Raw genomic sequence first — 25,152 nt, 5'->3', positions numbered from 1 at the left:
TTTTTCTGCAGGGAAGCAAAGAAATCTGTGGGGGACATGAATTCTGCAAGCACGCCACCAGGAGTAGAAAACCCAGCTCAAACCATAGGAAAAATCTCAAAACCCATCAAATATAAGTCATTAAAATGTTCTTACATTTTCAAGTATGTGTCACAATCCAGAACAAATGTCATGTTTATCTTACATTTGATAAGGGTTGAACATTAAGATATGACATTAGTCCCACAAAAATTGCCTGCATTTTTCATTATCTTCAACTACAAGCTATAGGCTGATGTTACAGTATTCTGCTAAAGCCAAACAAAGTGTTCTGCTGATGGGTACCAGCAAGCATGTTCCCATTTAACCACTGCTGTTAATGACTTAAAGCGTTATAGAGGATGGGTGCCTAGAATTATTTTGCCATGATTTCTGGCAAAATAATCTGATATACTAATTCAATGTGAAATAAAATCCTGGATCGTTAACTTAATTAGAACCTCTAGTCAATTAACAATACTTGGTAGTGACCTGAGGCTCTGCAGTTTCCTGATGGGGTTCACTCAAAGGATCACGTCAATGTCTTTTGTATCAAGAAACTTCTTGTGTTGAACATGTGTTAGCTGTCAGAGCTGTTTTTCTTTTCTTTTGTACATAACTGACTTTTTTAAAAAACAAACTAAGCTCACTTTATTATTTACAAATGAGTCTTTGTATTAGCCTGGTAGAGCAAATGAAAGCAAATTTTAATACCATGCTGACCCCAACTTAACAAATGTCTTCCCACTCTCTCTTCAGCTATTTAGGGCACAGAAGCCCCAGCACCACCTCAGAGGGGATGAGCAGTAGAGTGACAGGAAGTAAGGCTCAGGGCTAGGATCCATTCCTGCAACCTACATGTATCGGACTAAGTTGCAATAGGCACACAGCCCCAGCAGCTACCCTTCATGTCCACCAGCCATATTGGGCACAGAAACCCCAGAAGGCAGAGTAGGAAGAGACTCTCTGTCAGTAGCAGGAGAGGAGCAGGAGCCCGGTAATAGCGAAATCATTTCAAAGAGCTGAGCAACCCCCTAACATAAGAACCACCAATTTACCTGAATGTTTAATTTCAGTTGAATAATGAAGGCAATCTGTCTGGGGAAAGGAATGGGCAGTAATCAGAACCCCCTACCAAAACCAGACCAAACCAAACCACCCACACACGTGGTATCACTAAGCTAACTTGTAATCTTGCATTTAGTAACTCTGTACCACCTTCTCTCTCTGTTTTGTCATCCCTTATCATGTCTCAGACTGTAAACTCTACAAGGTAGGGTTGTTTGTACAGTGCCTAGTACAAAGGGGCCCTGATTCTGACTGAAGATTTTGGGCCACAAAATGAATATATAACAAGCAATGATGATTATATTTCAGTAAAGGGCAGGTTAGGTAATATGGGACAGCATACAGAAAAACCAGTTTCAACTTTGCAGGCTCTTATAGTGAATTTTCAAATCTATTGTTGATATTATAGGGCCCCCAATCACATTAATTCATAATAATATTCTCTGAAAAAGACCTATTGAAACCCTGAAGTAAATCTTTTCATTTATGTTTTCTTAGTTTTCCTTTTATTATGTCTGGAGAAAGTAGCCATAAGTATTTTTACTTATATAGTCCTTAAATTACTCCTGGGGGAATTCTGCATCACTGTGTGTACGCAGAATTCATGTCCCCCGCTGATTCCTTTGCTTCCCTGCAGAAAAATGACTTCTGGTGGGGGAGTAAAGGGAAGTTGCAAGAACAGTCATGTGCCCCTCCCCAGCAGAACAGGCAGGTCAGTTTGGGTGCCTGGAGCAGCCACTAGAGGTGTAAATCACCACCAGGGGTGTGTGAAATGTGGGCAGTTGTGCATGAGACACACACACACACACACACACTGTCCCTCTCGTTCACTATTGCAGCATGTGGCGGAGCAGGGCTTCAGGGTGTGTCTGAGGAGGTAGGTGTGGTGCAGCCTGCCCCCTCCGGCAGAGCAGAATGTAGCAGCCTGCCTCCTTAGTGAATTGTTCCCATTGTCTTTGTGAATTCCCCCAGGAGTATAAAACAGGTGTAAAAGTTTTAAGGCTCCTTTACATGGCCAGAGTGGTTTACAGGACAGTATGGCCTTATAAATGCTTATGGTGCTTTGTGATTAGAACTGGTCTACACTTTTGGCCTGAAAAATTTCTTATCAAAATATACTCCATGAACTGTTCTTCACTGACCTTTCTGGAGATGGTCAGTAGCCAATATAAATTGTGAGTTTGATTCCTCAGCCCTCCGTGGCTCTTCAGTTGCCTATGATGTAACACTGAGCATATAGCTGCATATATTTATTGATTTATAACTGGAAATAAAGGGTCAAACCTAGCTACATTACTATTAGGCAACGGAGTTTGGGGATTTTCTCCAATGCTCCCCACTCCCATTATCCATCCATTGTATTGTAGTTTAAATAAATTACCTAAATAATTGAAATCAGCATTATTATATTGCATTATTTTGACAAATATGCAGAATTTTAAAATATTGTGCACAGAATTGTAAATTTTTTGGTGTAGAATTCCCCCAGGAGTATTAAATGTCATGCTATCAAATGAGTTGGACTCCCATTCCTCTGTCAGAAAAAGAATATTTTGAATTCCTCTGTTGTTTTCCTAGGGTTACTCCAAGTATATTGATTGCATTTGAAAGACAGTGAGTTTTTCCTACTTCTAAGCAGGGATTAATTGTAAACTGTGGGTCTGGGCATGCAGCTTGGAAACTCGCCTCGCCGACGTCATCACCACCAGGAAAGCTATCTTCCATGATAGGTGAGACAGGGAGCACGAGGCCAAAGGCTCAAAGGGCGGGCCCGTGAGCCTGGACAGAACCAAGTTGAGATACCACTGAGGGATTGCGAACTGAACTTGAGGAAAAAGTCTCTTGAGACCTCTGTGGAACCTGACTGTCATGTCATGGGAGAACACCGTCTGCCCCTAGATGGGTGGATGAAAGGCAGAGATGGCTGCCAGATGCACCTTGATAGGGGAGTGTGCCAGGCCCCATTTCCCTACATGTTTGTCCAGAATTTAGTACATGTGGTCCTGTAATATAAATAATAATAATAGGAAAATAATATTTTAAATATTGGAACTGGATGTAGCATATTTAAAAAATGGGACAGCTTTTGTGAAATCCCTTTTTTCTAACATGGATCTGCAGGGTGATATTTGCCTGAGGACAGAACAATAAGGACAATGTTTCTGTCAGCATCTTATTTTCTTTGCTCAGTTTTATTTATTGTCAGCTTCTTATTTTGATTATTCCTCTGCTTATTTTGAATACTCATACTAAGACTGATAATCATAGCTGGAGCAGCTGCTAACTGGTACTCAAAAGACATTTTTACCCTCTCTCTGTTTCATACTAATTCCAGAAGGAGAAAAAGATCATACCTGTATATCCAGTTTTACAAACACAGTTGAAGCTTCCTGGGAAGTTCTGGCAGACAGCACCATTTTTACAAGGGCTGGACAGGCACTCATTGATGTCTCTCTCACAGGCCATTCCGGTAAAACCATCTGGACAATTGCATGAGAATCCTCCCACTAAGTTGTGGCAAGTCCCATCATTGTGGCAAGGGGATGGGAGACATTCGTCAATGTCAGTTTCACACAAATTACCATCGTACCCTGGCATGCACCTGCACACGAAGGGCTGCAGAGGTTCATTTGCCATGATGATTACTGGGATACTCTCGTGGCTCTTTAAAACAGGTTTCACAGCCAGCCTTCTCAAGCAGCTTCCTCCATTTTGACATGGACTTTGAACACATGAATCATGATCCACAGACTCTATCCGTACTCCACTCTGACGGAAAAGGATTTCTTTGATGCTCTCAAAGAAGGTAGCCACGCCACTGGGATTCACATACTGATTGTTGTTCCGTTTCACAGCTGCCATCAGGAAGGTTCTGTTACTCTCTTCATAAACCCCATAGAGCTGCACAGCAGTTCCTAATCCGGGTAACTGTGAACTGGCAATACGCAGGAAGTGAAGGTAGTGATTGGTCAAAAAATCTCTCACAGTTTGCACGCTAAGGCGAAGAAGGATGCTGCTGTCAATTGTGGCATTACTGAACCCTGCAAAGAAAACTCGAACACTGCTAGTAACGGCATTGTGTAACCCATCATTGCTAAGAATTGTCAGGTCAAATGTTCCATCTGTGGACCTTGCCTGGGAATTCAGGTCACAAGTTCCCCCTGGAATATTAAAGAGGCTTGTAACTCCTGAAGTGAGGGAACAGTGGAAGCTGTCTAAAACATCTGGATCCTGGGGTTTCACACTGCCTAAAATTCCACCTGGGAATAGGTTGCCATAATAATGAACAAAGATCTCTACTGTTCTAGGTTGCGATGGATTGTCATTTTGGTCTATTACCTTTATTTGTACAGTTCCTGTGGAAGACATCTGAGGAATGCCAGAGTCTCTGGTAATCACTGACAAGTAGAAGTCGCCTATTTGCTCTCTGTCAATTTCCCTAGTTGTGGTCAAAATTCCTGCAGTGTTAAGACTAAAATAACTGGTTGCAGGGCCAGTGCTAAGCAAGTAGTAGGTAAAGGGGCCTTGATTTGGAGGGAGATCAGGATCTGACGACTGAAGTGTCATCACAAGAGTTCCGGCACGATTATTTTCCATTACTTCTCCCTGGCTGGTGGACAAGGTAGGTCCATTATCGTTGATATCTTCCAATGTTACCAATAAAGAGGCACTTCCTGTTGCTGAAGGTGTTCCTGAATCAATTGCTAACACAGTCAGGTTGTAGACAGGTAAAGTTTCTCTGTCCAATTCTGCAGTGACGGTAACCTGTCCTGTTTGTGGATTGACAGAAAAGGCACCATTGTCATTCCCAGAACCAATAAAATAGGAGAACCTGCTCCAACTTGGGACGGAATCTGAATCAAAGGCACTTACAAATGTGACATGGGTCCCTGGAGGAACACCTTCACTGATTTGTATATTGTAAACCTGTAGGCTAAAAACTGGAGGATCATTAGCATCTAAGACAGTGATATTTACAATTACTTCATCTACATCTGCACCACGAATGCTCCCAAAATTTTTTGCAAGAACTTTCAAAGAGATACGTTCTTCCTTTTCTCTGTCAAGAGGACCTGAAACATAAATCTGTCCACTCTTCTCATTAATCTGGAAACCTTTCTTTCTGCTACTGCCAAAGATAAGATAGTGGACTTCTCCATCGGTTCCCATATCGCGGTCACTTGCAAAGACTTCTCCCACAACCATGCCTTTAGAAGCTGCTTCAGAGACCTCAAAATAGTAAAGCTTGGACACAAAACGTGGTACATACTCATTTGTTCCTTCTAATTGGATGTTGACACTAGCAAAACTGCATCGCTCTTCATCTGGAACATTAAAAGCTTTCACAGTTAGATGATAACTTTGTTTTGTTTCATAGTCTAAGAACCCTTGGGTGGTGATAATTCCTGTGTTGGGATCAATGACAAAGAGATCACTATCTGAGGACTGAACTGCATATGCAATCATGGCATTAGGTCCAGAATCGGCATCAGTTGCATTTAGACGGATAACAGTTGTCCCACTTGGGGCATTTTCTAATACATTAGGGAAGTAGTCTTCTGTGCTGAATATTGGAGAATTATCATTCACATCAATAACATTAACCATGACACTGCAGTAACCTGTTCTAGCTACCCATCCTCCATCTGTAGCACTAACAATCATCTCATGATTTTGGCATAACTCATAATCAAGGGGTTTGGCTAGAGTTAATGCCCCTGTAGATGTATTAATAGCAAAGATACCAGCCTCATTTCCTGAAGAAATATTATATGTGATTAGTCCATTCATAGCAGCATCCCTATCCCTTGCTGAAACAGTTCTGACAACTGCTCCAACAACATGACTCTCAGGGACAGTAACACTTATATGGCTTTGAGAGAACTCAGGTGTATGATAGTTTTCCTCTGTGATAACTATTTGAACAGTAACCTCAGATGAGAGGGGAGGATTGCCTTTATCCTTTGCTTTTACCGTAAGCAGAAAGTTTTGGTTCAAATCAGTCATGAGTGAAGATGCTACAGAAATCCAGCCTGTAGTGCTGTCCAGCTTAAATTTGTCAGTGTTCTTTTCATTAGAAATGAAGTATTCAACTTCAGAATTCAGTCCAAAATCCTTCTCATCAACTGCAGTAACTTTAATTAATTTAGTACCAACTGCTACATTTTTAGTCACCGGGGTAAAATATTTACTAGCAAGAAACTGTGGTACATTGTCATTGCTATCCACTATGTTGATTGTGACTGTTGTCTCACTGAGCAAAGAAGGACTGCCTCGGTCTGAAGAAGTAACTATGAAGCTGTGCCTGTTGATATTGATGTTGCTGGAACCACTGGAATTTTGATACCTTAAATATTGCTTATTTAAAATCTCCCCTGTGGTAGCATTAATTCGGAAGAACTCAGACTGGGATTTTATGAAGTAGAAAACTTGGCCATTAGATCCTTCATCGGGATCTATTGCTGAAACCTGAGTTACTTTTAATCCAACCTCAGTAAGCTCAGGACAATCTAAGTAATAGGATGTTTTTGTGAATCGTGGGGCATTATCATTGACGTCTGTCACAAATATAGTCACATCTGTGCTTACAGTCCACCCAGAATCATGTGCAGAAACTCTGATTCTATAGCGGTCTGTATCTTCCCTGTTCAGGTGTCGACTGATTGTAATGTCCCCGGTACTGGGATTTATGTTAAATGGAAGACTTGTATCCCTTATGGAGTACCTGCTGATAGCATTCACACCAATGTCTTCATCTGAAGTTGTGACTCGTGTAACTGTGTAACCCAGAGGTGCATTTTCAGGCACTGGAGCACTGAATATCTGAGAAAACCTGGGAGCATTATCATTTTCATCTAAAATATTAACAATAACTTTTACTGTGGTGCTCTGAAGAGGGGTACCTCTGTCTGAAACTTTGATGGTTAGCATGTAGCGAGCCAAGTTTTCCCTGTCCAAAGGTCTGACACTTCTAATTTCACCCGTGGCTCGACTAATACTGAAACTATTTTCTTTATTGCCATCAATTATTTCATAGTTCAGCTGTCCATTTGGGCCACTGTCCTTGTCCACAGCAGTGAGAGTCAGAATTTTACGTGGTGAAAGGTTCTCCATTATTTCAGCAATAAATGGATCTCGCTCAAACTCTGGTGCATTATCGTTGACATCTACCACTGTTATTTCTAATTTCTCATAAGAGGAGAAAGGAGGAAAGCCCGTATCTCTGGCCTCAATCCAAACCACATATTTCTGTATTTCTTCAAAATCCAAAGGTTGGCTGATGGAGAACTGTCCTGTTAGTTGGTCAATTTGGAAGGTATTGCCAAGGTTACCGCTAGCAATGTAGTATGACAAGGAACCCCCCCTGGATGAAGATCCAGAAACAGTGGTGACAAGGGTACCAATTGCTTGATTTTCAGGAAATATGAATGTCTGTCGCTCAGCTCGAACTTGAGGGAAGTCTGCTTTGTTCGCAAATCTCACAGTTACTGTTGTAGAGTCTGTTTTTGGATACAGGCCACCATCTTTTACGTGAACAGAAAAAGTCACTTCAGAAGCCCCTGTCAGTGGGTCAGCAGCCATAATTGCCCCCCTTGTTGGGTCAATGTGGAATTTTTCAGAGTTCTTTCCCATGAGGGAATAATGAAGCTCAGCATTGGGCCCAGAATCAGCATCAGTGACTGTCACAGCAAACACAAACGAACCTGCCAAGAAGAATAAAGTGGATAATTAATTTTGTGTAACAAAAATAGGACATTGCAAAGTAATTTTTCAATGTGAAGTATTGGGAATTATGCACACCAGTCCTGTTATTTTTCATGGTAACCTGATGCTATTCTGACAATTAATCCTTTTTCATAAGGATAAAAGAGAATATGAGATATTAAGCCAAATTTTCAACCACTCAGGTCTACTTGCATGCGCGCACACACACACACACGCACACAAAATGCATGCATGTGCATACATCCACATTTGTGCCTGAAAATCAGGTAAGTGTGTTCACAAAAATAAATAAATGCAGTATGTGTATGTACAGATGTCAGTGCCTATAAGCAAATGGGCCTATGACTTTCCAAAACTTTAGCATCCCATTTTGACAGTATTCACTAAGTAAGATTATATGAAAACTATAATTGTAATACATTGCATGGTATTTAATATTTTAAATTATTCTGTGTTTTGCATGTATCGTATGACCAACCTTCATAATGTGTACACATAGTATTTAAGTGTGCCAGTTCTCCAGCATACGTGGACAGTTTGGGTTTGCACTTGCACATACCTGTCTGCACATGCAAATCCAACACACACACACATGTATTTGGGTACTTGTCTGCCTAAGTTGTGTATGCATGCTTTTGAAGATTTGATGCCGAATGTCCACTATGCTGGACATCCATTCACTGTTTTTGCTAGTGCTGAAGCTTGGCTCACACCAGTTATCTATATACATTATGTACTTTTCAAACTCTGAAGGCAAAATCTGTGAGGGACAAGAGTGACTTTGACAGTGTCCCCTTAAACCATTTCTTCTTGTTGCTATTTTTCAGAGAGCAACATTTTATACCCCAAAGGGAGGAACTGCCAGATGAAGAACACCAAAAGTCATCAGTATTACAATACTTGAGCTTGACAAGATTGGGACAAAATTAAGAGTTCTGCTTCAGTTAGGCACATTAATTTTATGTGGTTGTGATGACTTGTCAGAACTCCATTTTTTATCCTGTTACAAAAATTAAAGCAGCCAGGCTGTATTCTCATCTCCAAGTGTGCATTAAGACCACTGCGAAGTAATCATGGCAAGAAACTATATTATTGTCCTTGAGACTATCACATTACACCACATTCTACTACAATTAGTGCTGTGCCTGCCAAACCCATTATCATCAACAGCTTTTTTGAGTAGTTTGAGGGGATTCTAAAATGTCCTTTTAGTTGAAGCTTGGCATACAGGTTTTCAGCTTTTGGATTTAAAAAAAAAAACAACATGTTTTATGGGGGGGGATAGCTCAGTGGTTTGAGCATTGGCCTGCTAAACCCAGGGTTGTGAGTTTAATCCTGGAGGGGGCCACTTAGGGATCCAGGGCAAAATCAGTACTTGGTCCTGCTAGTGAAGGCAGGGGGCTGGACTCAATGACCTATCAAGGTCCCTTTCAGTTCTAGGAGATGGGATATCTCCATTAATTATTATTAATTTTATTTCCTGTTTTTTAAGTTAGTGAAGTCCAAAGAAATTATGACTTTGACTATATTTTGACATTTTTTCTTTTCTAATTAAAAAAAGTTTTATATTAAAAAATTGCAGGGCACAACCTGATAATATTGGATAAGTCATGTATGCTGCCTAAATGCATGAAAATGAAACCTTTAACAAGAAATCTACTCATATGTTACTGATCTCAGATCAGCTGTGCTCATAATGTACGAAGTTTCATCTTGTACAACAAAGGACTTTGTTGATATTGTTGTTCTGAAAGGGGGAGGAAGTATGGACAAAATAAATCATTCCTTCAAAAACACAGTTTGGAATCACTAAAAATTTAGACGACTAGACACAATTCCTGGCAATGTGATACATTATTTCTTTAAAAGGAAAATAAAAATCTTCTATACAGGGAACATGTATGTTTGTATGTACAGAGAGTTAGAGCCTTGCAATGAGAGCAATAATATGCAATTTTGTAAATTTATGATACATGCAGCGATCATACTTTAAAACTTTCTTCTGTTTTGAAAGATTGGGGGTTCCAGAGTTATTCCATTTTAAATCTGGTAGACTCTTTCAGTTTAAGACACTTTTTAATTGTGATCACTGTATGTATATGAATGTCTTGGGATTACCATTAGACAAAAGCTTGCAAAGAATAAATATGACAATAAACCAGTATGCAATTTAGAGGACATCATGGTGCCCCTGTAATGATTATTTTAATCTGCTGAGTAGTGAATCCTACTGCAATTTCATTGCAATATACAGTCTCTTAATTACACAATTTAAAAACCTCACTAAGTAATCACATCCATCCCAATATTTCAGGTATTTTATAAAGCTAATAAAAAACTGAATAAGCTCAGTTAATAATTAGACATCTATTATTTATGGAACATTATAATTTTTCAAGAGGGATATTAACATTCTATATTTAATATATTCCACAAGTGCTCATCCTATGCATGAAAAATATTAATAAATGTGGCAATTCAGGATTTTCCACTTCTGATGTATTTATATGTGTTTAAACATAAACTGTATAATCAAGCAACTCAACCCTACAGTCATGTGAAATTTGGGTGTGCAAAGGATGCAGGATCCATGAATATTTATACAAGGTGGGAAGGATATTTGACTTTAAGAAGTCTCCAGAGAAGCCTTTATAATTAAAATGTAACATCGACAAGAATCATTAAAAGGTATTTTTGAAATCTTTTCTGAGACTCTCACAGAGACACTGAAGGGCTTTTACATACGAAGGGGAGATTTTCAAAGGCAGAAACAGCAGTTATTGCCCCTTCTCTTAAATGCAATTTTATCATTTCTTTCTCTTTTAGATTTGAGGGATTGATTCTGATTTATACTTAGGCCCAGTTATAACACTCTGCCAGCATAAAGGGACTTTAAGGACAGTGTAAGTGTAAGTCATGCCCACTGTAAGGCTTCTTTGCACTATCGGAGTATTGTAAAGGGCCCTAGAATAAATGAGACTAAGACCATGAGTACTTTCTTGCCTTCACAAAGAAATAACCTGTAAAGTAAAACATGAATTAATCATTTTAAGTGTGTAACATACGGTAGATGATGTGCTACCTTTTAAAAAGTGAAATAATATTATCTGTACAGAACCAGAGGTGTACTTGACACTTTGGAAACACATAGGAAGGCAAATTCCCTACCCTAACCAGAGCACATCTGAGTAGACAAATTTGGAGATTCAAGTGATGACAACTTGAAAAAGGGACCTTTTCACCACAGAAGCTTGCATTTATTTTTTGGTCCACTAAGAGGTGTCACATCAACTGCCCTGTATGCTTTTTCTTAATAATAAAATGTATAGAACTTTTTATCTTCAAAACTCTTTATAGAGATTAACTAATCTATCCTTACAAAATTACTGTTGTGAATTAATAACAAGCCAAACAAAAATATCAGCTCTTCTGGATAATACTGCATATACTGTAACTAGTGAGCTTCAAAAGAGGATGATTTGATGTGGATGTGAAGAGAAAAAAACACAGAAGAATACATTATAATTACTAATCCAAACCCATTCACTGTCTCAACTCTGTTAATTATTTCCAACAGCACGTGCCACAAACATGAGAGACAATGTAAAATAGTTACAGAGCAACATATTTTACAAATTTCTTATGGAATGACCTATCACTTGATCAGTTTTTACATTATCCCATTATCTCCTGGAGGGCCACCATTATCAAATTACCTGAAGTTGTAGGTGATGGAATATGGGTGACATAAGGGTGGTGTTGAAATTTGGGAGGATTGTCATTCACATCGGCAACAGTGACAAGGACACTGGTAGAACTGGAAAGGGCTTTGGGAAAGCCACCATCGCAGGCCACAACTACTAAGGTGTAGTTCTCCTTAGTCTCTCTATCTAGTAATGCACTGGTGATGATCTGTCCTGTTGATGGGTTGATTGTGAACTGTGAATTACCACCAATAAGACTATAGCTGTTCAAAAGACAAAAAAAAAAAAAAAAAAAAAAAAAAAAAGTCAAGACATTTTCTATTAGTATGCTCATAAGAAAGAAACTCTATTATGATAATAATAAATATTTAAGCTACTAAACTACTATCATGCTGACCAATATTGTCTCATTCTTTCCTTGTGCTTTCCCATCTGTCTGTATCCATTTTTTTTCTCTTGTCTTATACTTGGACTGTAAACTCTTCGAGACAGTGACTATCTTTTTGTTCTGTGTACAATACCTAGCACAATGGAGTCCTAGGGCTTCTCTGTGCTATAGTAATAAAAATAACAATAAATGATAATAAACTAAAGATGGAAAAGAAACAGTGTGTACTTAACTAAAAAAGGGGATCAGACATCTGCATCTGAGTTTGGTATTTTGCCGTGTATCTACAAGTTTTGGCCTCCAAATTGAACTATCCCAAAATGTTGTACAATTGCGTTGGGCAGCCCTAGAGGCAGTATCTCAAGGAGATATGTAGGAAACTTTCCAGCTCCCCACCATTTGTGGTGCCAAAGAGTACACAAAGGTGGGAAATACTCATTAATATACCTAACTCAGCACTTCTCTAATCTAAACTTCTACTCTGCTTTACAGACCTTCAATATTCAGTATACTGTGAAACCTGCACAAAGGATCAACTCCAGTAAACGTCTCCTCTTGTTTAAGAGACTGCTTTAAATAATCCCCATTTTACTGGTGCAATTAAGTTTGATCTTAAGTTAAAGACCATATTTACTGGGCAACTGAGGTTTGCTGATATTTTGGGTAGTCACTTAAGACAGGTTTCACTTTATTCTTTTTAGGATTTTGCTCAAGTTTGGGAACACTCATTCAATACCTTTACGTTAACATTATGGATGAAGACAGGAAATGATCTAAGTAGAATGGAGCTTCTTCTGCTTTCTTGGAATTAGAGTGAACTGCTGGAGTTTGAAACTTGTTTTAAGTGACCCTTCAAGGGACGGACAAAATCTGGTTGCTTTATACAGATGAAGGTGGAACAGAATTAACTGCAGTACATTTGGGGATAGAATAGAGCAGTCTCTCAAGACTGGAGCCTGACTGTTAAAGCTGACACACTAACAGACTAAATATTATCCCACATGGCTGAGACCTGCCAATCTGAATCTGTAAAATGCAATGGGGTGTAAGGATTTGTAAATAGTAGTAAGGATTTGTGAATAACAAAAGGATTATTTTACTGTAAAATGGTAGAAAGAACTTCAAGTTTGTATAATTTTGTGGTCCTAAGCAAAAGCCTTTTGTTTCCACCAATTTTAATCCAGAGTAATTCACTTGGTATCAGCAGGGACAGATTGATGTTAAGCAAGAGGCCAAATTCTGCTCCCATTTCCCTTGCCTTTTAATATGTCAAATCATGTATTTGTAAAGTACTGATTGTCCATAAAAAATGATACTATAGCTCATTAGATAGGCTGGGCTCCATCTTACTGACACTCTTGGATTGCTTAGATGGATAGATTAGATTTTTGTTTTGAGCAGAAGTATGGATCTCCAATGATATTTTGATGCGTTGTAGATTATTATTTTTTTCCAGATGACCAGATAATATAATGAATTGTACAATTTTTCAAATGCAAACAAAAGGTTGAAGTGGATAATTCCAGTCTATGGTATTATAACCTTGATAAAAACAAAACATGTAATTGTAGGGAGAATTGCTTTTTCAGAAATGCCTGAATCAACAGCAGCAGCACTGTTCAACCTAATGTTTCAGTACTGATCCAGAACAAGAATGGTTGTATGAAAAAAATACATAGGAATATTATTTTTGCTTCTTATTTTAAATCAAAATGGGTTATGACAGGAATATTCACATAGGCCAGGGCATTTCCTAGGGAATCAATAACCAGCTGGAAATAATGGCAATAAACTCTCCCAAGCAAGTCATTAATCCCCAGAAAATGCCCTGGGCATACTCATAATTGCTTAACTATTATTTAATAAGATGGCTATGTGTAACTATTTACTGGCTAAAGAGATATTAGTCTGCGGTGAAATTCACCTTTATGCAGAAAGCCTTCCAAAGGCCTAATGAACTATTTAAGTCTCACTAAACCTTCAAACTACAGAATGCATATGTGCAAATTTCACCTCTAACCTGCAGTGTCTTTTAACACAGGCTGCTTTGACAGTGTCATTAGGCATCCTCTTTCTCACCCTATTTTTGCCAATATCCTTGTTAAAGGACAACACTAGTGTTTCCATGGAGAAAGACTCCAGAAAGAAGTTTTTTTTTAATTAAAAAAGTAACAAAGTACAGAGATACACAATGTGCTGAACCTATACAACTCCAAAGCACAGGTATGCTCCAGGACAGAACTTCAGCATAATTACAAAAAATACAGACAATCAGTATTGCCAACAACTGGCCACAAATCAAACCATTCTCACCCCAATCTCCCACCCCCATGCTCTGCCAATAAATTCATATTTATCCATTGACCATAATTTTTAATGGAGATTCACAAGATTTTTATTTGTTAATATTGTGACTGCACCTAAAAGCAACAATCAGGTTGTGTCAGGATCTGTACAAACATAATCAATCAGAATTACTGCCCCAAAGAGCTTATAATCTAAAAAGATGTGCCTTTCACTGTATCCTATAATTTACTAAACTCAGCTCTGGAGGACCTCAAGGAGTGGAACCCAGAGCCAAGGACTCTTCACTGAGACTGTCCTTTTAACAGTGGAGTCTCACAGCAATGAGAATTTCAGCCCATCACAGCTGCCATGATGCAGCAGAAGGGACAAGGTGGTTTCTTACAATAAGGTATACAATAGAAAATAAAAATATGTTGGTATTACAAAATATTGCTACATTGTTGTCTTACATGCTTGTCCTTTGCAGGTACTGATTTACAAGGGCATGCTATATATTTACAAACCATGGATCCAGTCCCACAACTGACTCCACACTGGCAGATCCTTGGACCCATGTGGAATTCCACTGTCTTCAGTGGTGTTCTGAGCTGGCACAAGGATTTGCCTCTGAGGAACCCCACTGAAGTCAATGGGACTCCGTGTCTGCATGGAGCCAACTGCAGGACCAGAGTCTATGTTTGACATACTGTATTTATGAAAAGTGACCTAAACTCCAGGTATTACTCCTGTGATAGGGTATATAAACCCCACACTGGACAACAAAGAGTTAAGGAGCTGCTCTGGACTCAGCCAGTCCTGCCCCACCTCACCTGCAAGGCTGCAGAAGGAGCTTAAAAGGGGAGCAGAACTAGGTTGCAGATGAGGGCAGAGAACAGACCTTCAACCCTCAGCTTCTAAGGAAAGGGCAGACTGCAGCCAGGAGCTTCTCAGACAACCAGGGAACTGCTACACCACACCCAGCCACGAAGAGGCACCAGCGGTGAGTTGACCCCTTCACAATCCGAAAAAAACACATTTCATAGCAAAATGGATATAATCCACTTCATATAAACTAGCTTCAAATATCCATGGGCTATATTCTCTGATCAGTTTCCAGACCAGGTGATTCCTACACCCCACTCCCTGGATAGAGGCCCAACAGTGCCGATTCACGTCAAGCATTTAGTCTTGTATTTTGACTTTACTCTATCTGAATATTCCTTAGACATAAATTACAAGGTGTTGGGCTTCAGAATCCCATCTACTAGAAAATTGTGGCCACAGGGCACTCATATGTAATGGCTTTCTCGCTGCAGAATTTTCTGCAAGCAAAGAAGATACTAACCATAGACTACAATTTAACAGAACCCCAAATTATTCAAAATAAGATCAGCAGTAAGTAGTTTTATTACTATATGATCCTCTGGACATGGCCAGCTGTTCATGAAATGGTCTTGCAAAGTTCTGTGAAGTCCTGCATTCTGTCCTGGAATGACTTTTGTGACTGATGTGCACAAAATTTGGTCTTTCCTTATATGTCTACATGTGACCTTTGGGTGTAACACACCTGCATCAACCTTTTTTAATGACTCTAGGTTATACTGCACAGAAAACAGAAGAAAAAGAGCTATACTTAGGATTTGTGTATATATCATCAGGTTGCCTCTCCCAGAGATTTATCTGATTCTTGCATAACTTGGGGGGGGGGGGTGTTGTTTTTTTATTTTGTTTTGGTTATTTGTGGCTTGATGTGGGACTCTTGATTCAGAATTTGGCACAATAGTCTTGGAAATTAAAGATCCAATTTTCAGAGGTGCTTAGGACTCTCAACTTTAACAGAATTTACTGAAGTCTTTGAGTGTTTAGCACCTCTGAAAAGCAGGCCCTAAATATTTAGTCCTTTATACCTTCTGCCAGAGTTTTGTAAAATCAAGTCTTACTGTAATTGTATACACTATTAATACATGTATTATCTGAATGATGAATCTGGACAAATAATGCCCAAGCAAAGCAAAGTTTATTCTAAGACTAAAAAAAACCCCCAAACAAACAATTTTGTTTTAAATGGCTACACTTGAAAGAACCATTTCTCTTTACTATTCCACTTTGAGATGACAGTGGATGAAATGATAAAGGCTGATAAATAAGTCCTCCAAAACAGTTCATATTACTTTAAAGACATCTGAAGGCACTTTGATAATTTCTGATCACCAGACATAAACACTATAATCTTTGCTTTGCAAAGATCCTTTTCTGTAAGATAATAAGGCTTTCCAAAATCATGTTCTTGAAGTAAGATTGCATGGAATTAAAAGCTTAATTGTAGCAAATTTTATAAATATTACATCTGGATGCCTTTCAAGACTTTAAAAATGCCAAAAAAACTAAGTTCCTATTCTAGGCATCAAGCAGGTTAAAAAGGAAATATAATATTTTGTACATGTTTACCTTTCTACAATCTAGTTCTCTGTATCTTTATATTTATGACCACAGCAATTTTATTCTGTACTTTGAAGACAAAAATGAATGAAATGGCAAAAGTGAATGACATTGAGACTATTTTTTTATCCCCATGCTGTGTATTTTAGGGCACATATTTATTAGTATTTGTATTCACAAAAGTTAAAAGGGAAAGGATTACCCACCTGTCTTCTTCAATAGTTAGGAGTGATTAATAACTAATACGAGACTGCCTTCCATTCCATTCCATTACACATCAGTCCTTAGTAATGTTTAGCCTGTAACTGACATCTTCATTATTCTTGTCTCTGAAAATGCTTATTGCCAGAGCTCAACAGTAGGAATTTGCCCAGTTAAAAAAGATGATTGTGCCAGTAGAGCTATACAAAACATTTGGCACATAAAAGAAAACTGTCAAACTCTCCCTTTTCATCGATTTTTCTGAATGGGATAAAACAATTCATGTTTTGCCTTTTGTAGTATTTGTTTTGCTTATTCATCTTCAAACTAAGCACAGTAGTTGCCCATGTATGTGCTCCACTGGCAACCAATCAAAGAAGGTCACCACATGAACATATATAAATGACACTGCAAGGTGGGTAATGATATTTCTGCATCTAGAACCAATTCATCATTAAATGGCCTGTATATCTTCTGCAATATACAGAGATGCTTATAAGTTGCATGTTGGAGGCTATTCTAACTGCTAAGTCTTTCTTCTTCTTCTTCCTGTTAAATTCAGTTTTCAAGCTTGGAGCTTTAAAATTAGGCACCTAAATCCATATTTAGTCTTAGTGGGAAGGTTATTTGAATAGCTGACTTTAAACATCCAAGTCTGAAAATCTGACTCTAAAATTAGAAGTGGCTGAGAAAGTGCCATTTAGATCTGAATCTAACTAAGTTTAAGGTTTGATAATTAAGATCAAAGCTGAATCAGGCTAGGGTTTCACAAAAAGAACAGGAGTACTTGTGGCACCTTAGAGACTAACAAATTTATTAGAGCATAAGCTTTCGTGGACTACAGCCCACTTCTTCGGATGCATATAGAATGGAACGTATATTGAGGAGATATATATACACACATACAGAGAGCATGAACAGGTGGGAGTTGTCTTACCAACTCTGAGAGGCCAATTAAGTAAGAGGAAAAAAAACTTTTGAAGTGATAATCAAGCTAGAGTTTCAGTTCCACAGTGCAGAAACCAACTATTCTTGTGAGATTCTGGCTGAATACAAAACAGAACCGAACAACAAACGTATACAATTTTACAATCAACCCCAGCACTAGTTATTGAGTTGAGTTGGTATATGAGTTCTGAAATCCAAATCACACCTCTACCTCAATATAACGCTGTCCTTGGGAGCCAAAAAAATCTTACCGCGTTATAGGTGAAACCGCGTTATATTGAACTTGCTTTGATCCACCGGAGTGCGCAGCCCCGACCCCCCACCCCCCAAGCACTGCTTTACCACATTATCGGGTCGCGTTATATCTAGGTAGAGGTGTACTCCCCAATTTCAAAGGTCATCAGATTTAAACTTCTGGATTTGGTCAACTTTCAAGAATAATAGTTTCTACTTTTTCAGTGACTTCCATCAATGAATATAAAAATACTTTAGAAGCACTAATTAATTAAGCCTTCTTAATTACAACCTTTATATCCAATTGTGTCCCATCAGAGGGAGCTACACTTGCGCAGCTGAATTGGACCTGTATAGTCTTTTTTTAAAGACTATACAAAGTTAACAGGAAGCAGCGAGGTAACAAACTCTCTATCTCTGTTCCATTTCATCATGGATGATCCCATTCATCTCCATTTTATTTGATATATTACTGCTATGTACACTAGTCCAACCTACGGCATTTGGCCAATTTACAGTCGTTAGGCAGTCTGCTAAATATATCTGCTTTATCCATGTTTCTCTTTGTGTTTAGAGGGATCCAAAGTTTTAGAAATCAGTTAAACTCAGATGAGTTTAAATTAAATTTGCTTTTAACTTGGCAGATTTTAAAAATAAGTTGCAGTATCATGTCTTTAGATTACCATTTAGAAGATTTTTAACAATCCCAGGTTTGATGAAACAATATTGCCATGTACAAATCACCATCCTCGTTTGTCTTTAGTATTTAGGTGGTGGTGATGAGCAGTAGGAAAAACCTTCATCTTCGTATGATGCATCAGGCAGCATTAAATCCATCAAAAGTAAAGGCCATACCTGATAACTGCATTAATTGAAGCGTCAGCATCTGAAGAGTTTACTAGCAAAATATCTGTCCCTGTAGGTGCATCCTCTGGAATGGTGGTGGAATACATCTTAAAGGCAAATGTAGGAACATTGTCATTGACATCATCCACTGTGACAGCAATAGTTCCAGTGCCAGTAAGGGCAGGAGATCCTGGGGGGAAATGGGATTTAAAACGCTAGAGGTTACAAATACAACAATACTGATACTGGATATGCCACTCTTAATTTATAATCTAACACTTCAGCATGTCACAGCTCCCAGAGCTGCAAAGCCAATTCAATGTAAAGAACAGGGCTAGTTTGGTTTTTAAAGTAGGCCATCTGAGTACAAAGTACAAGTCACACACACACACACAAAAGTTTTCAGTCTTACCTTATTCAAGAAATATTTTGTAGTGTAAGTTCTGTGCATAAAGACAAACTGGAAACAACAGAAAGCTTTGTCTGTAACCATCAGGCCCAATTTGAACATGTGGTTGCTTTTTCTTTTTCTCTAATGGAAGTCTGTCATAGATGGCACACTGACAGCCTTGGATACTCAAGCCCTCAATTTATTTATCCACAGAACAAATAAAGCAGAGGCAGTGGAATGTTAGTTTCCTTCATTTCACTCCCTCAGTATGTCACAATCCTGACCTGGAGTGATCTTCTCTGGGGGCTGGAGGGTAGTTCAATTTCCAGACTCATTCAAACTTGATTTCTTTGATGGAACTACCAACAATGATGCCAATTAGTGCCAAATCAGATAGTATTTACTGTGATGCGGATACTGGTTTACAAGAAACTGGACTGAACTCATTTAACCTATGTTTTGTCTTGCTTTTAAATACTGATCTTTGCAGGATTTGAACAAATGAGAAATAGTGAGTGGACATCTCATGTTTAATCTGCGAGAATCTACTCTGTGAACCCCTTCTTCTGTCAAACGCAAGCTAAGACACGAAAATGTTAACAAGGGGCCTTAATCATATTAGCTTCACCAGGATTATTATACTCACTCTGGGGCAAAGAACAAATACATTTATTCTGCCAAACAATCTAATCACTTTAGTAGTTTTCTGAGTCTGTCTTTCCCCATTTTTCTATGAAACAATAAGATTATATTTCTCACTGTTTTAACTCTTATTACAGGCTGGCGCAGTATCCTCCTGCCTCGAAGGAAGAATCTGTGATGAACTCTCCATCTGGACAGCTGCCAAAAACACCAAAGTACATGAAGGATCTGTGCATAAAGCACAAAGGAAGGGAGTGAAAGAACTGCAAAGTGAAACTTACCAAAGAATTCCATAAGTTTCACTTTAAAGTCTGTTGCTCAGACAGGGTGGATCACAACACTGAGCTGGACGCTGCCAGCTCAAAGGGTGTATGTTTGACACCACTGATTTACACAATGCAGTTCTTTTTATGCTATGTATTGAGTAATTCTTTTTTGCCAATAATGTACATTCATCTGGGAATTTTACAAGAAGCCATTAGTCTGATTCATTCTGTGACCCTGTTTTCAGTTATGTCATTTAGCCAAATACTTGCCGATAGAAAAGGCTACAAAAAGTGTTCTTGGCTGCTGAAATATTGCTCACAGAATGTTTATTATTACTGCATTAAATGAAAGAGTCCTCAGTTATTGCATGTGTCGGGTACAAGCATTCCAAATACATTTAATTGACTCATTCACCTGACAGTTAATGAAATGCAAAGTTGAAAGTTGTTACATTTCACAGATGATTAGGTATTTTAGACATACTAGAAAAATTAATCTAATCTAAATCATATTCAAATAGCATTAACAGTGTAACTCAACCAGGAAAAGAAAGTCAGTTCACAGTAAAGGCTTGATTCCATCTTTTTAAAAGTCAATGTAATGCTTGCTAAAGGTGATGGATAGAGAGCACTGGAAACTTAAGCCCTTGGTTTAACCATAGAATAAAGAAATACAACATAACTAATGGCAACACAAGCTTCTTCAATGTATCTCAACACTAACCTGATGGGACTATCTAAGAGAGAGCAAGAGAGATGGTATTGTTACTTACACAGCAATTAAATCCTTGGCCTCTTAAGTGAAATGGTCAAAAAGGATGAAAATTAGTGCTAAATTTAATAATACTTTTGTAATGGTGATATCTATCCATTAAAAATTGGATTGAGACCACCAACATATTCCACACAGAGCATTGTCTAGCAAAGTTCTGGACACATTTGATCTGGGTGGAATTTTAATTGGTAAAGCAGAAGACAGTACTGGGGTGAAATCCTGACCCTACTGAAGTCACTGGGAGTTATGCCATTGCCTATATCCCATAATATTTTCAGTCCTCTGAGCCATCCAGGAATTGTTAAAGTTTTTCTGTAATCCACCCTGTCCATCCTTAGTATTTCAGCAATCTTTAACTAGTGGTGAACTGATGGCAAACAGAAGGGAACTGAAGATGGATTCTGAGTCTAGACCTTGCATTCCATCCTTTGGTGTATTTAAGGGCCCAATGCCACAACTCTTTTTTACATCTGTATTCTTTATTTATGCAAGTAATCCAGTTGAAGTTAATAAGAGTACTTGCATGAGTCAGGGATGCAGCAGTGGTTCCCAGGTAAGATGCTTTTGACACTAATAAGTTACAGCTGCAACTTCATATTGAGTCCTGACAACTTTCACTCCTTTGTAACTGACTGACTAGCTCACATCCACTGACTTTTGGGCAGTTGCTGAGAAAAAAGAAGAAATTACACATGAAGGCACTTTCAATAGAAAAACAGTGATGTGGGGCCAAATTCTGCAGTCCTCAACCAAGCAGGACTCTCAGCACTTTCAATGGAAGTTCTGCTTGATTAAGGACCACAGATTTTGGTCCTTTTTAATTTGGTGACTACATTGGTTGCATTAGACATAAATGCAATATTTGTGGTGACAAATGTAGTTTCCATGGTCAGGCCAAGTTCCCAGATTTGAATTCTGCTTCGATAGCAGTTCTTTCTGAAGATTGTTCTTCTCACAGTTTGTCAGAGGACCACAGGATTTTCCCCCAATTTTCCCTGAATTTCATAATTAACTTTAGTCCATTTTCCATTAACTTTAGCTATGACAGTCCTCCTATACAATGCTAAAAATATACCGTAAGGGTCTCTGATGATGCTACAAAGCTAATTGCTGAAAAGTGTGGTGATCCTATACTGAGTGAGAGAATTTGTATTGCAAGCTCCGGTAAGTATCTCTGAATGTAAATAGATTCTGTTTAAATTAAAAAAAAAAATGCTAAACCCGAATCACACAAGACTCAGCAGATTCCTGCAGACAGTCTTGTTTCTAGCAGAATTTAACTCTAGCAGCACTAAATTTAGCAGAAAACCCTGATGTTCTCTCTGCTTTGGAGATTCGTTTTTAGATTTTTTACTCCACTCTCACATCATATCAATGGTGTCACTACTGTTATTATTGTCATCAGTGTTATTTATTTGTATTGTGATAGTGCCTTGTGGCTAGGCACTGCACACACATGCAAAGGAAAAATGGTCTCTGCCCCAAAGAACTTACAATATAAGTATATGACAAGAGACAAGTAGAGCAGACAGATTGGGAGGGCAAGGGAGGAGCATAGCACAAGATGTTATACAATTATGATTAACATAATAAGCTGCAATCACAGCACACCAACTGCCCAACCAGTGTTCAGTAGTTTTTAGGCATCAGAGCAGAGGTGAATTTTAAAAGATGATGTGAGCTGTAATAAATCCTGTCACTTCTTGCCTCACCTACTGCTGCTTCCTCCTTTCTGGCCCTTCAGGTGCCCGCCACGCACCCTTTCATTCTCTCCAACACAATCAAGGGAGGGGAAATCCCACAACACTAACTACAAGTATTTAATAGGAGAAACTTGATAAATGTTGCTACTGTTATTAACAATCATCATTATCTTCTATCATTGGATTTAACCCTGCAAGATGCTGAGAGTCCTCAATTCCCTGTGAAGTAAACAGAAGTCGAGGGCACCTCATCAGAGGCCCAGCAACGTATAGGATCAGGCCCTGATTCATGCAAGCCGACACGTAAGTGCTTTTCTGGATCAAGCCATCATTCAGGGCTACTTATTCAGGCAAAACTATCATTAAAGAAGTTGCAGTTCTATCTGAGTAGAAAGTCTTGAATAGGGCCCACAAAGAGAAAAAAAATATTTGTACTGCTTTCAGATTAGAAAGTTATTTTTGTACTACTACTAAATTCCTACAGGAAGGAGTGATAACCTTTTCACTCATACCAATAACTTAACCACGTAAAACATAGAAATTAAAATATGTTATTAATCTTATTGAAATAATGGTATTACAGAGTGACCATTTCCAGGCCCTTGTCAAGTGAACAAGTGCCTCAGTTTCCTCTTCTTCAGTACCCTTAAGGTACTCATACGCCACACAAGTAGTGTTTAAAACGCACATCCCCTTTTTGGGGGGTCAGGTTTATTAATATTGTAAGACAAAAAGTATCCATGCTAAAGTATTCACTCTTTACCCTTGTTGTCTCAGCTTCAAGTTATTTCTGGCCTTTCTCCTTGGGCTTCACAGTCACTTGTATCAGGCCTCTTTAGGTTCACAGGCTCTAGTCCCAGGCCTCCTGCCCTCTGATGACCTGGGAGGTGGTAGCTTCCTAGCAATTTTCCTGACTTTGGACTCCCCTAGATTAAACTAAGAGTTTTTCTTTATATTGTCCCAAAGGCAATCACATGATCCCAAATCACCTGGCACCTCTGTCACATACTCAAGCTGGCAACTAAAATTCTCCAAATTCTGGCATCCTGTAACAGGGCATGCATGCCTAAAGGACCAGTGCCCTGATAGTTTCATAAGTTATTTACAAAATGTAATAATAAAATAATAATAAAATAAAATAATAATAATAATTAATAGTATATCTAGTCTGCCTCGTTCTTCTAAACATAACGTAGCATCGTTGTTAACACAAAACAATATAAAGAATATTTCTTAATTTTGGAAACAGAGAATTTTTTCACTTTTTATGAAGTGCACTATAACAGAACAGATCCCAGGACAGTTTCTGGGCCAGGACAACATTTACAGGAAGAAAAAATTACTATATGAATCACATTACGTGTAATTTAGTTTTTTACAGTAAAGTCATTTGAAAAATAACATTTTAAAACCAGCTGGCATCTCAAGGCATGAATGATATTGTGTCATCGAAAAGGTGCAAGCCAGTTAAAAATATTTTATTAGAGCTATCTAACATATTCTTTAAAAACATTTATTACTGGATTTTTGTGAGCTGCAGAGCAGAAATACCTTCTGAAAGATCACAATGATTAAATTCAATGTATTTGTGTATAATTGTCTATAAAATGAATTAAGTGATAAGGTTGCTGTAAAACGTAATCTGTTTTAAGACGCACATAAATTAATCATGGGATTTGAATAAGCAACAGTCCTGCAATAAGCAAAAATTTATAAGAAGTAGGAACATGAATTATGAAATAGCTAGCTACACCATAATCATGAATTATTGACAATAATGTTATATGAAAATCTACTGTAAGTACAAAATTGGAGATGTACATCAAAGTTTAAATGAAGTGCCATTGTAATACAACATTACGATCAACTCACTGGGAAATGCTACACTTATTTCTAAATGCAGTTTAAATCCTACGTCTAATTTCAGGAATGACTCCCAGGACTATATTTTCAGTGTGCTGCAATGCAGCACATAAGGTCCTGCTATGATTAATGAAAGCTAACTAAGTCCCCACACACTGCTAAAAATGGGGCCTCTTATGATTTCTTTTAGTACTCTTAAAGATATGTCTCTTACCTGAAAGATATACACTTAAAGATATATATTTGTCTAGCAGAAGAAAAAATGATTAAAATACAAGCAGTCTAAGCTCATTAGCTTTGGAAGGCAAGCAGACTAATGTGGAACCATTGATACCTGTTTCTAGCAGGCCAGCAGGCTATCACATGGCATTCCCATAAGATGGATAGGGTGGATTAACAAGCCATTATACCTGAAATTTACTTGTTATAGTACAGCAAACCAGACTGACTTATATGGATTTTGACCCAGGCCTGTCAAGCCTAGAAAATGGAAATAGTCGTGGATTTCAGATAACTGCTAAACATATCACATGTACTGTGAGCTGGAATGTTAGAACTCTATTCGCTCCAGTCCAGACTGAGCTAGTAGCAGAAGAATAAAGGAAGTTATAGGTTTCCTTTGCAGCCATACAGGAGTCATATTGGCTGGATGAA

General features: G+C 38.3%; 1 protein-coding gene across 1 annotated transcript in view; it reads right to left on the bottom strand.

The window, feature by feature from the left end:
• The window catches only part of FAT4 (FAT atypical cadherin 4), a 237,847-nt gene that overhangs the window by 50,149 nt on the left and 162,546 nt on the right, over positions 1-25,152 (bottom strand). The window contains exons 7-9 of the mRNA XM_054030110.1: positions 18,868-19,048; positions 11,529-11,779; positions 3,441-7,790 (exon numbers count right to left, since the gene is read on the bottom strand). Of these exons, the coding sequence (XP_053886085.1) occupies positions 3,441-7,790; positions 11,529-11,779; positions 18,868-19,048 (4,782 nt within the window). The remainder of the gene's footprint in view (positions 1-3,440; positions 7,791-11,528; positions 11,780-18,867; positions 19,049-25,152) is intronic.

The sequence above is a fragment of the Malaclemys terrapin genome, chromosome 5, assembly GCF_027887155.1.
Source record: "Malaclemys terrapin pileata isolate rMalTer1 chromosome 5, rMalTer1.hap1, whole genome shotgun sequence".
NCBI lineage: Eukaryota > Metazoa > Chordata > Testudines > Emydidae > Malaclemys > Malaclemys terrapin.
This window is presented reverse-complemented; position numbering and strand designations above follow the sequence as displayed.